Source organism: Mixophyes fleayi, chromosome 4 (assembly GCF_038048845.1).
Source record: "Mixophyes fleayi isolate aMixFle1 chromosome 4, aMixFle1.hap1, whole genome shotgun sequence".
NCBI lineage: Eukaryota > Metazoa > Chordata > Amphibia > Anura > Limnodynastidae > Mixophyes > Mixophyes fleayi.
In genome coordinates this window covers 37190086-37203380 of record NC_134405.1, presented here as the reverse complement: position 1 = coordinate 37203380, position 13295 = coordinate 37190086, and the positions used below count along the sequence as shown (strand labels likewise).

Sequence of the window (13295 nt, the reverse complement as noted above, 5' to 3'; positions counted from 1 at the left end):
AAATAGCTATGATGTCACAACAATCACAACTTTTATTCATTTCGAATAATGCTTGGTTCTGCCTAATTTTTACAGAGAATAATGCTGGATGGATCAAATTAATTATAAGAATGAGAATAGATGAGGTTGATATTTATAACACATATGTTTCTTTTGATGTTTAAATCACGTTTCCTTTGTGGGTTTTAAAATTTTTACTGTCAATTATGTAATCTACCTTTTAGAGTGCAATTGCAATATGTAGAGAGAACCATTTGCCAATTTAAAACAGTATTACTTGAGCGTTGTAGAAATATTATAAATGGTTTGTTCACATATAGCATACTAAGATATTATAAGCATCAATTTCAAGGCAACTCTAGAGTACTTAAAGTTATAGGGATTGAACAAATTGCTCCCCACTCCTAGGGAGAAGATAGCTACTGCCAACTGTGTCATAGAGTCATGCCTTGAACGTGCACTCACCTCACCAGGCATGGGTCTTCTCCATGGATATTCTTCATGGAAATAACCCTCCTTGAGGTCATGTGTATCGTCTCTCCACCCCGTAGACTCAAGCTATGGCAGAATATATTAAAGAGAACTGACAGCAGGGATTTATTAGACCGTCATCTTTTCCAGCCATGGACATCTTCTTCATAAAGAAAAAGACGGAACACTTAGACCATGCATTGATTATTGTGTTCTCAATGCTATGACCATCAAAAACATTAATACATGCTTCTCTCATCCACACTTAACTTGCTTCCATTCCTGGTTACAGGACTTATTTCAGGCTGCAATTACTCTATGGAATATCCTTCCTCAAACAGTAATACTTTCCCCCCAGACTCCAAACCTTCAGGTGTTTCCTGAAAACTCTTCTCTTTAGCTTTTCAAATTCCAGAACCACCTTCATATCTTCCCTCGGGTACTTTGCTGGATTACCACCTCTCTACTCAAGTCACTCAAATTGTGTTTTACATAACTGTGTGACCACATTTAGCCCCACTAAGAACTGCTTCTTATTGCAATCTGTCAGAACCAATATACAGTCTGAGCCACTTATCAAGTATAATATTCCTATTTTCCTATAGACCGCAAACTTGTGAGCATGGTCTCCAGACAGCTTTGCCAATAACCTGTCTTGATTGTTACTAACTGTAAAGTACTGCAGAGTATGTTAATGCTACTTACATTAAAGTTTGTAATAATAATTGGCTGTAAATTCAAATATTTACATATCAGTCCAGGTGGAACAATTCATAGATGATACATTTGCTGCATAGTAATATGGATAACTGGCCTTTTTGGAAATTTATGTTGTTGGGCGTCAGATTGTCAGCCCTGCATCAAAAATCAACCTTGGCTCCAGATTAGAAAAAATACATAAGAATGTACAATATTCACAAACAATGAATAAAGAATTTGATTCCACAATTAGCAAAGAATCTTCATATCTCAATTTTTAATCAAGTCTTATGGAGGCAGCTGGCAGTGATGTAAACGGGAACTACAAAAGTCATGGTAATTTAGCCTATATGCTATATGGTCCTGTTTCATCATAATCTCTATTACTATTATACAGAGTACTACACCCTCATATTAGGTAACATCACCTCATTGTAACCTATGTTATATACACACAACTAACATTTCACATGTACAATTCTCTTAGTAACATCTAAACCTTTTGAAATAAAGCTCATCCCAACTTGCCTATATATAACAATGATCCCACTCTCTACACTGTATATACAGCACATTCATGTATAACATGACATATACATATATAGAATGTATCCATTTGTATTAGAAAAATCATTAAATGAACAAGGGGAGGGGGTCATATGGTAATAGCAAAACCTCAACTGTGCAGCACAAAAGCAGCTTTCAGCTCTGCGACTGCCTTAATTAGCGCATGTGCACCTAGTTTCCACCAAGTTACATGGGTTTACACAGTAATAAGAAGCGTCTGCAGAAGACTGCACAAGCCAATGAGAGGAAATGGGAGGAGTGCGGGTTTTCTATACACAGTACAGAGTAAGCATACAGTGCACATTGGTTTGCAAAGCAGATCCAAGATTTCAGTTCGCTGGACAAGATGGCCATCAGCACACTCTTAGGGCAAGTCTTCCTGTGTGGAAGGTGCACGGCCATTTCCAGTCTGCAAAAGGACCTGAGTTTTAAACCAGTTCAGAGATAGAAGAGATCAGGTCTCATCCTAAACTTTAAATGTGACACATTTTAGGCCTCCATTATGAACTCCAAGCAAAGTAGTAATAAAATTGATAGATGCAAACTCACATATGACATTTTAGAATTCTCTTTTATTTTGTAAGGCAACAGAAAGGGTTTGACAAACAGCAAAATAAAATAAAATATGAACATAAGCAACAAAATGGTGTAAATACAGGCAGCAAGATTATATAATTATACCCTGTAACAATACATAAAGAAATCACTTGTAAAGAGGGCCTTGTGTGGGGGTCAGCAGCTTAGAGATGGTAATGGAGGACAAAGGAGATGATAATATCACAGAGGGAAGAAGTTTATAGAGAGAAGAGCAGGGCGCAAGAAAAGACCCTTGGGGGATACTGACATCTAGTAGAAAGTGAGGGAAAATGAAGGCAGGAACCCAAAATGAGTGGTTGGTGAAGTAGAAGTTGAACCATGTAAGGGCAGTGTCATGGAGGCTAATGTAGTGGAGGGTTTGAAGGAGGAGAGGGTGATCAATGGTGTCATACTCTGCAGAGGTCTACAAAGATAACCAGGATGCAAAGACACTTGGATTTTGCAGTGAGGATGTCAATAGTGACCTTAATGAGAGTGTTTTCAGTAGAGTGAAGAGGATTAAAGCCAGAGGGTCAAGGAGGGAGTGGGAGGAAAGGAAGATGCTGATACAGCTGTAGTCCCTTTTATTATTATTTAATAGGTTTGTAGAGAGAATTGAATGCACATCACATATAACCTTCACTCTGTGCAAGTGACCTGCACAATTTAAATCAGGGGTAAAAAGGTCCAAAGTCTCAGTGCCAGTTCTTCCAGTCTAAAAAGGCTTTGATTTCACATAAAACATATGGCACAATCAGTAAATTAAAATGCATTATCATCTGTGTGAAAATTTTGGTGATTAAATAACTAAACTTGCATATGATATGCTTGTGCTATTCAGAGCCAAGTGACTTCTTTCTGTGAATTCTCTGGTGAGAAAGAAGTGTTGACTTTTGAGTAAAACATGTGTTACATTCAGAGCATAGAAACGGTTTCTCTCCTGTGTGAATTCTCTGATGCACAATAAGACTTGTCTGTCGCATAAAACACTTGCTACATTCAGAACATTTAAACGGTTTCTCTCCTGTGTGGTTTCTCTTATGTGTAGCAAGGTGTGAATTGGCGTTAAAACACTTGCCACATTCAGAGCATGAAAAAGGCTTCTCTCCGGTGTGAATCCTCTGGTGTCTAACAAGATGTGGCTTCTGTTTAAAACATTTGTTACATTCAGAACATGAAAATGGTTTTTCTCCTGTGTGAACCCTCTGGTGTAGGATTAATTCTGAATTTCTCCTAAAACATTTACAACATTCAGAGCATGAAAATGGCTTCTCTCCTGTGTGAAACATCTGGTGACTAATAAGTTCTGACTTCTGTCTAAAACATTTGTTGCATTCAGAGCATGAAAATGGTTTTTCTCCTGTGTGACACCTCTGGTGTAGTAGTAATATTGAATCATTACTAAAACATTTACTACATTCGGAGCATGAATATGGTTTTTCACCTGTGTGAATCAGCTGATGTTTAACAAGACTTGAATTGGTCCTGAAACATTTACTACATTCAGAACATGAAAATGGTTTTTCTCCTGTGTGAATCCTCTGGTGTTGGATCAGATATGACTTACATGTAAACATTTTATCGCACTCAGAGCATAGATATGGCCTCTCTCCTGTGAGACTCATTGTGTGTTTAATGAGTAACAAGCTACAGAAGGCTTCTCCTGTTCAGAAAATGAAAATAGCTTGTGAGAATTCCCAAGTCTTATAAGAGCTGACTTCTGTAGTCGATATGACTTGTGGGTGAACACTCAGATATTCAGAAAATAATGTTCTTTTGTGTGTGTCCTCTTCTGCAATTAGAGAGAATCCGGTTCATTAATCCACCTGTTTAGAAAAAAAATATATATACTTTAATCATATGCATGTAAATATAATAATGTCTCTAATTAAGACATAATGTCATTTTAGCATTACAGTAAATATATTTTTAGATTCTAAGCATATTTTTTTCTTTTGGATATTCTGGTGCCATATTAGATAATATTCCCAAATGTTGACTCAACAATAAGCAGCGCTTGTCCCTTATTTTGTTTTTTACTTACTTTTTATATCCTACCAATAATGAGTGAGTCTACTTTAGACAGCAGCAGTGTAATCATTGATTATTTTATATAAGTAACTTGAAGTATATACATTTATTCATGTATACTAATGAATATACCCAGTCATGGATTCTATTTCATTATTTTATTTTTAGGAAAAAAAGTAAGTGTTTGGTGCTAAATAGTGTCTCCAACCAGCAAACTTCCAAAATGAAGATGCTTTTAAATTGTCTGCAAACAAGACTATAAAAATAATAAATACTAAGTTCCTATTCAGGGCATGACCTCACTTCTTGTACCCTTACTAACACAAGTGCAGATAAGTCTGCTTAACAGACTCTCTTATGACTCTCTGGACTCTCGTCTGTCAGTCCCTCTTGGACTCTTCTTAGACCTCCTGCCTGATACAGATTCTTCACTGGTCCTCCTCAGCGCTTATGTCTTGTCACATGCAGGTGTGTACTGAGGTCCTCCCACAGGTGTAACCACACCTTTATACATCTGTGGGGGAGGATCCTCCCAGACCTGAACAGGTGACCAACCAGCACCACGTGTTCGATTACCACCATATATTTATAAAACTTACCCTCTACAGTAAACTATAACAGATATTAGAAATCACCTCACTCCTATGACCTGTATAAAAGCCGTCAGTCTTTTATACAGCTGAGAATTTTAATTACTGGGGAAAAGGAGAGCACACAGGAGAGCAGGAAGGGTCAGCAGACAGGAGAGAGAAGAATAGAGAGCACAGGACAGGGATATCACACCCATATGGTGATAACCTCTAATATGGCCGGAGGTGGGAGGATTGTGTTGTTCCTTGATGAATCCCACACCAGTTCACACTCCTCATATTGTGCACATACACATGTTCCAGTAAGAGATACTGATATGAGCTACAGGGGTGAAGACTGAGCATTTGGTGGTTTATTGATGTGTTAGAGGGGGCCACAATGGAAAAAACACATTTTAAACCACCCTGGATGTTACATATCGGGGGAGATTCAATTGGCCGCGATGTTCCTCAGAGCATCAAGGCTGCACACTTTTTACCGTAAGTACGGTAAAAATTAATGCTCAATGAGTGAGATTTCTGCAAAAAAATCCATGTGAGGTGTCTTTTGCGGCTGTTCCGGTAGACACTTTGTGCAGATTTTTTCTCAATTGAATCTGCACCATAGTATTACTATTATTGGGACAAGTTTTACTCCTCTCAAGTCCACTGTATGCAAGAAAGTACATCGCTATGTTCACAAATCTCAATGTAATAACATTCAATCTCACCAATATGACACAAGTCACAAAGTCACGTTCCCTCAGTCTTATGACTAATTTACATCATTAAAAATGAACCCTGTCCCTCCTCATATTCTGCCTGTTAGTAAATGTGTTGTACTCTCTGCAGCCACCATCTCCCAAACATACAGTGCCTGTTATCTGGTATTCTGTAGCTGCAGATAGTATGATGATAAAGACAGTAGCAGGGTAAGATCCTACTGGAGGATGCAGTAAGGTGGGACGGGTCCCAGACATACAGGCAAGTGGAGGATTTTAGGGATTCAAAATACATTTTTGAATGTGGATGAAAAAGGGGGTAAGTATTCAATTTATGGGTTACTAGATGGAAAGGGACATAGTGCAAGAGGGCACAATGGGGAGAGTAAGGGAGGCAGATGGGATAATTACCAGTGACGCTGAATTCTTGCAGATCCCAGGAGATTTACAGCTTTGCTCAGTGAAGTCTGAAGTAACATTAGAAAGTGTCAGATCTGCTCATGAACATCACCGCACTGCATCCAGAGGACTATAATTGCATTTGTTTTTGTGTGAGAAGCAGCGGGTGATGTTCATGTTCTGATCTGCTGCTCACATAGTAATATATCTAAGCTTAATTTCTAAAAAATAAAATGTGGACTCAATGAATCATTGTTCCCCTCTTTGATATTTGAATAAATACAAAAGTGATAGTGCTGAAAAAGGTTTTCCAAAATGCTATTGAAAATTTCTCTATTATCACATAGTACTGATAAAATATATAGATATATTATACACTTGATACCACAGCACTGATAGAGAATAGAAAGACAAAATACAAACAATACACCACAAAACTGATATATCTATCTATTTATCCAAATATACAATATCTACAGCATAATATATGCAAACATTTCTGTATCTATCAATATATTCTTATGCATAACATAGTTACCTTATTCTGTAGATTTCTCCTTCAGTCTATTTCCCTTCTGCTCATTCTTACTGTTCCATCCTTCCAGATCTCCAGCCACCAACTAACTAACACCAGCCTGATACAGCCTATTTATATTCACTCCTCCCCATCTCCCATCAATAGTTCCCAGGATGACCAACAGGTATTCTCAGACTGTTTGTCTTAAAGTAAAATTTAAATTAGTCTCTCATAAAATGTATACATATTCTTTCACTAGAGCCCTTTCAGCTTCTGGTGTATACCTCATTGACTTGTAAATGAAGTATGAACATTCCTAAGGTCACTGACAATAAAGGAGAATTCTAATTAGATCTTAGCAGTCTCTGACATCCTGTTATGTCAACAAATGGACCTTTTGTTTAAGATTCTCTTATTGTCTAGGCAGAGAGAGATATAATCTTACCTCTCATTCACATTTAGCTATTTTAAGGTGATTACTGATTCCACACAAATGAGAAACATATCATCACCATCATCATATATTTATATAGCGCCAGCAAATTCCGTAGCGCTTTACAATTCTCATGGAGTCAATAATGTTTTAGAAACACAAGAAGTAATATTACGTGGTATATTCATATATAATAATACAGTGGAAATAGGAAATAGGAGATAAATTTAAAAATAAGATACACAGAGTTTGACCTCTTAGAAAGACTTGTGACGGCAGCCAGTTTATTGGTTAGAGTGAGACCCGTGTTAATATCTAAACTCTGAACATTCGAAACTAGTGTTGTCAAGATATGAAAAACTATAAATTGTATTCTATATATTTCATACATTAACCCTGCACTACCTGGATCAAAATAGAGCGAAGAAAAATATAATTATATATATATTTCTGTGTTTGAAAAAGGAGGAACGCGCTAATATAAATACGGCCATATATTGATTGACCAAATACGAATGAATTGTGGTAACGAAACAAGAGGTTATAATAATTTGAATGTTTTAGAAATATGTGAATATTGAAGGGGACTCTCAGGAATTGAGTATATGATATAGGGAAACAGTCCTAATTATTATATCTTCAATAGACACAAACAATTATAAAATCAGATCAAACCAATGTTGGCCCTTTGGCATTTTAATTTTTCTTTTCTGATACACCTTCTTGACTACCAACTTTAAAATATTTTGTTGTGTGTTTAATCCATAAATCTGTAAAAATACAATAGCTCTGATGATGAACTGTAAAAAATGAACATAGTATTTTTGATTCAGTATTTGACCGAGTGTGAAAAACTTTGTTAAAGTGAGGATGAAGGGGCACACAGAGCGAGGATGAAGGGGCATACAGAGCGAGGATGAAGGGGCACACAGAGTGAGGATGAAGGGGCACACAGAGCGAGGATGAAGGGGCACACAGGGTGAGGATGAAGGGGCACACAGGGTGAGGATGAAGGGGCACACAGAGTGAGGATGAAGGGGCACACAGAGTGAGGATGAAGGGGCACACAGAGCGAGGATGAAGGGGCACAGAGTGAGGATGAAGGGGCACACAGAGCGAGGATGAAGGGGCACACAGGGTGAGGATAAAGGGGCACACAGAGTGAGGATGAAGGGGCAGACAGGGTGAGGATGAAGGGGCACACAGGGTGAGGATGAAGGGGCACACAGAGTGAGGATGAAGGGGCACACAGAGTGAGGATGAAGGGGCACAGAGTGAGGATGAAGGGGCACACAGAGTGTGGATGAAGGGACACACAGAGTGAGGATGAAGGGGCACACAGAGTGTGGATGAAGGGACACACAGAGTGAGGATGAAGGGGCACACAGGGTGAGGATGAAGGGGCACACAGAGTGAGGATGAAGGGGCACACAGAGTGAGGATAAAGGGGCACACAGAGTGAGGATGAAGGGGCACACAGGGTGAGGATGAAGGGGCACACAGAGTGAGGATGAAGGGGCACACAGAGCGAGGATGAAGGGGCATACAGAGCGAGGATGAAGGGGCACACAGAGTGAGGATGAAGGGGCACACAGAGCGAGGATGAAGGGGCACACAGAGTGAGGATGAGGGGGCACACAGGGTGAGGATGAAGGGGCACACAGAGTGAGGATGAAGGGGCACACAGAGTGAGGATGAGGGGGCACACAGAGTGAGGATGAAGGGGCACACAGAGTGAGGATGAAGGGGCACACAGGGTGAGGATGAAGGGGCACACAGAGTGAGTATGAAGGGGCACAGGGTGAGGATGAAGGGGCACAGAGTGAGGATGAAGGGGCACACAGGGTAAGGATGAAGGGGCACACAGGGTGAGGATGAAGGGGCACACAGGGTGAGGATGAAGGGGCACACAGTGTGAGGATGAAGGGGCACACAGAGTGTGGATGAAGGGGCACACAGGGTGAGGATGAAGGGGCACAGAGTGAGGATGAAGGGGCACACAGGGTGAGGATGAAGGGGCACACAGAGTGAGGATGAAGGGGCACACAGGGTGAGGATGAAGGGGCACACAGGGTGAGGATGAAGGGGCACACAGAGTGTGGATGAAGGGGCACACAGGGTGAGGATGAAGGGGTACAGAGTGAGTAGGAAGGGGCACACAGGGTGTGGATGAAGGGGCACACAGGGTGAGGATGAAGGGGCACACAGGGTGTGGATGAAGGGGCACACAGAGTGAGTAGGAAGGGGCACACAGGGTGTGGATGAAGGGGCACACAGGGTGTGGATGAAGGGGCACAGAGTGAGGATGAAGGGGCACAGAGTGAGGATGAAGGGGCACACAGAGTGAGGATGAAGGGGCACACAGAGTGAGGATGAAGGGGCACACAGGGTGAGGATGAAGGGGCACACAGAGTGAGGATGAAGGGGCACAGAGTGAGGATGAAGGGGCACACAGAGTGAGGATGAAGGGGCACAGAGTGAGGATGAAGGGGCACTCAGGGCGAGGATGAAGGGGCACAGAGTGAGGATGAAGGGGCATAGAGTGAGGATGAAGGGGCACACAGGGTGTGGATGAAGGGGCATAGAGTGAGGATGAAGGGGCACAGAGTGAGGATGAAGGGGCACACAGAGTGAGGATGAAGGGGCACAGAGTGAGGATGAAGGGGCACTCAGGGCGAGGATGAAGGGGCACACAGGGTGTGGATGAAGGGGCATAGAGTGAGGATGAAGGGGCACAGAGTGAGGATGAAGGGGCACAGAGTGAGGATGAAGGGGCACTCAGGGCGAGGATGAAGGGGCATAGAGTGAGGATGAAGGGGCACAGGTTGAGGATGAAGGGGCACACAGAGTGAGGATGAAGGGGCACACAGGGTGAGGATGAAGGGGCACAGAGTGAGGATTAAGGGGCACAGAGAGTGAGGATGAAGGGGCACACAGAGTGAGGATGAAGGGGCACTCAGGGCGAGGATGAAGGGGCATAGAGTGAGGATGAAGGGGCACACAGAGTGAGGATGAAGGGGCACACAGAGTGAGGATGAAGGGGCACAGAGTGAGGATGAAGGGGCACAGAGAGTGAGTATGAAGGGGCACACAGAGTGAGGATGAAGGGGCACAGAGTGAGGATGAAGGGGCACAGAGAGTGAGTATGAAGGGGCACTCAGGGCGAGGATGAAGGGGCACAGAGTGAGGATGAAGGGGCACACAGAGTGAGGATGAAGGGGCACACAGAGTGAGGATGAAGGGGCACAGAGTGAGGATGAAGGGGCACAGAGTGAGTATGAAGGGGCACACAGAGTGAGGATGAAGGGGCACACAGAGTGAGGATGAAGGGGCATAGAGTGAGGATGAAGGGGCACAGGGTGAGGATGAAGGGGCACACAGAGTGAGGATGAAGGGGCACAGAGTGAGGATGAAGGGGCACAGAGTGAGAACATGGAGGGTCTACTGCAGGGACTGGCTTGTTGAGTATATTATACTATGTTGCTCTCTCATTATATGTTATGAGTCTGTATTACTGTGTGTTTAATCCATTAATGTGTAAAAATACAATAGATCTTATGGTGAACTGTAAAAAAATAAAATTAGTATTTTTCATTCAGTATTTGACCGGGTGTGAAAAACTTTGTTAAAGTGTAATTTTTAATAAAACGATATGACTGTATTTCAATGCTATATTTGTCTTTAATAAATTGGATAACAAAGATTCTTATATTGAATAAAATACCTGGTCTTAAACACGTTACTTTGAATATTAATTAGAGTCTCATGGGAAACTTATAAAACCTAATCTATATGTAAAGAGTATATTTGCACATATAGTTAGTATAAACACAGCCTCTTGTTGTATTCACAAGTCACATGTAAACACAATACTAAAGAGGTTTCCATACTGAGACAACACCTAGGTGTGGAAAGTGAAGTTCAAAGCATTGTTCTGTCTGTATGTGGGAGCCTCACCGTACAAAACAAGAGTCAAGAATTAATAGTCAGTATATTAATATAAGACATAAGTAATAAACAAAAGGTCCAGAGTCTACCAAAATATCACTATCACATCTGTTGTTAAACCCTTATTAATTTAAGACCAAATATGAAATCACTAATAATAATGTTTTCAAGATATATATATGATATGTACCATCTGGTGGACCAAAATATCCAGGTGTCAACACTGCTGAGGGACCAAAACAGAGATGTCATACAGCCATCAAACAGAGATGTCATACAGCCACCAAACAGAGATGTCATACAGTCACTAAACAGAGATGTCATACAGCTACCAAAACAGAGATGTCATACAGCCACCAAACAGAGATGTCATACAGCCACCAAACAGAGATGTCATACAGTCACTAAACAGAGATGTCATACAGCTACCAAAACAGAGATGTCATACAGCCACCAAACAGAGATGTCATACAGCCACCAAACAGAGATGTCATACAGCTACCAAACAGAGATGTCATACAGCTACCAAACAGAGATGTCATACAGCTACCAAACAGAGATGTCATACAGCTACCAAAACAGAGATGTCATACAGCCACCAAACAGAGATGTCATACAGCTACCAAACAGAGATGTCATACAGCTACCAAAACAGAGATGTCATACAGCCACCAAACAGAGATGTCATACAGTCACCAAACAGAGATGTCATACAGTCACCAAACAGAGATGTCATACAGCCACCAAACAGAGATGTCATACAGCCACCAAAACAGAGATGTCATACAGCCACCAAAACAGAGATGTCATACAGTCACCAAACAGAGATGTCATACAGCCACCAAACAGAGATGTCATACAGCTACCAAACAGAGATGTCATACAGCCACCAAACAGAGATGTCATACAGCCACCAAACAGAGATGTCATACAGTCACCAAACAGAGATGTCATACAGTCACCAAACAGAGATGTCATACAGCCACCAAACAGAGATGTCATACAGCTACCAAACAGAGATGTCATACAGCTACCAAACAGAGATGTCATACAGCCACCAAACAGAGATGTCATACAGCCACCAAACAGAGATGTCATACAGCCACCAAACAGAGATGTCATACAGCCACTAAACAGAGATGTCATACAGCTACCAAACAGAGATGTCATACAGCCACCAAACAGAGATGTCATACAGCCACCAAACAGAGATGTCATACGGCCACCAAACAGAGATGTCATACGGCCACCAAACAGAGATGTCATACGGCCACCAAACAGAGATGTCATACAGTCACCAAACAGAGATGTCATACAGCCACCAAACAGAGATGTCATACAGTCACCAAACAGAGATGTCATACAGCCACCAAACAGAGATGTCATACAGTCACCAAACAGAGATGTCATACAGCCACCAAACAGAGATGTCATACAGCCACCAAACAGAGATGTCATACAGCCACCAAACAGAGATGTCATACAGCTACCAAAATAGAGAACTACTGCATGTTATAATTAACTTATTTATGGAATTGCTGTATAACATTGTAATACTTTATGTATATTATTGAACGTTCCCATCCCCTAGACTTTGTTCAAATACTATAAAACCGCATTCTGTCAATCAGTGACAGAGTGTTCAGTAATGAAACTCTACGTTAACGTTAGCCGCGCTGCTAAACTCAATTTTAAACTAATGTTTTATTAATAAATGTTCTTTTTTTCCTTTAAGACAATTGTTACATTTTATAAACTTCCCCGCATAAGCAGGTCTGGGAATAAGAGTAGAGCACAGCCCGGTTCTCCAGATTTGGTGGTGAGACATCTCCGGGTACACTCTTAGCTGGTTAGCATGGGTAGATTCTGATGAAATAGCTATGGCCGAGAAACGCGTCAAGCTTACACTAAAAGTTTTTCAGAGATATATTCTTGGCCATGAGACCCCGGGGATCTCCTCAATGTTCACTTGGACTGCTATGAACTGCAATCTATACGGTGCAAGATAAAGGAGAGGATTAACCATATTATTTATTGCCAAGCCGCATGAAGAAACAGGTGATATGTACATCTATACATGCTCAGTTGGGCACATTACATGCTGTGGTTAGCTAGCAAGACTGTCTAACACCTATACAGATTTGCTGAATACTACCGATTTGAATTTCAGTCTATTCCATCGGAACGGTCGACTGGGCCTATGCGCAGACTGGGAGACTGCCTCTTATATGTGATATAGGTTTGAGTGATTTTATCTGTAATCTTTCCATTGTAACATCGGCATATATATTGGGACCGCTGAATACATCACAACGAGGGATTCGTTTTATCTTCCCGGTATTCTACATCTGGATATATACGTA

The 13295-nt window shown here is 41.3% G+C and overlaps 1 protein-coding gene across 1 annotated transcript in view; it reads right to left on the bottom strand.

Moving 5' to 3' along the window:
* The window catches only part of LOC142151202 (uncharacterized), a 76037-nt gene that overhangs the window by 12571 nt on the left and 50171 nt on the right, over nucleotides 1–13295 (bottom strand). The window contains exon 4 of the mRNA XM_075206571.1: nucleotides 3175–3933. Coding sequence (XP_075062672.1) covers nucleotides 3175–3933 — 759 coding nt within the window. The remainder of the gene's footprint in view (nucleotides 1–3174; nucleotides 3934–13295) is intronic.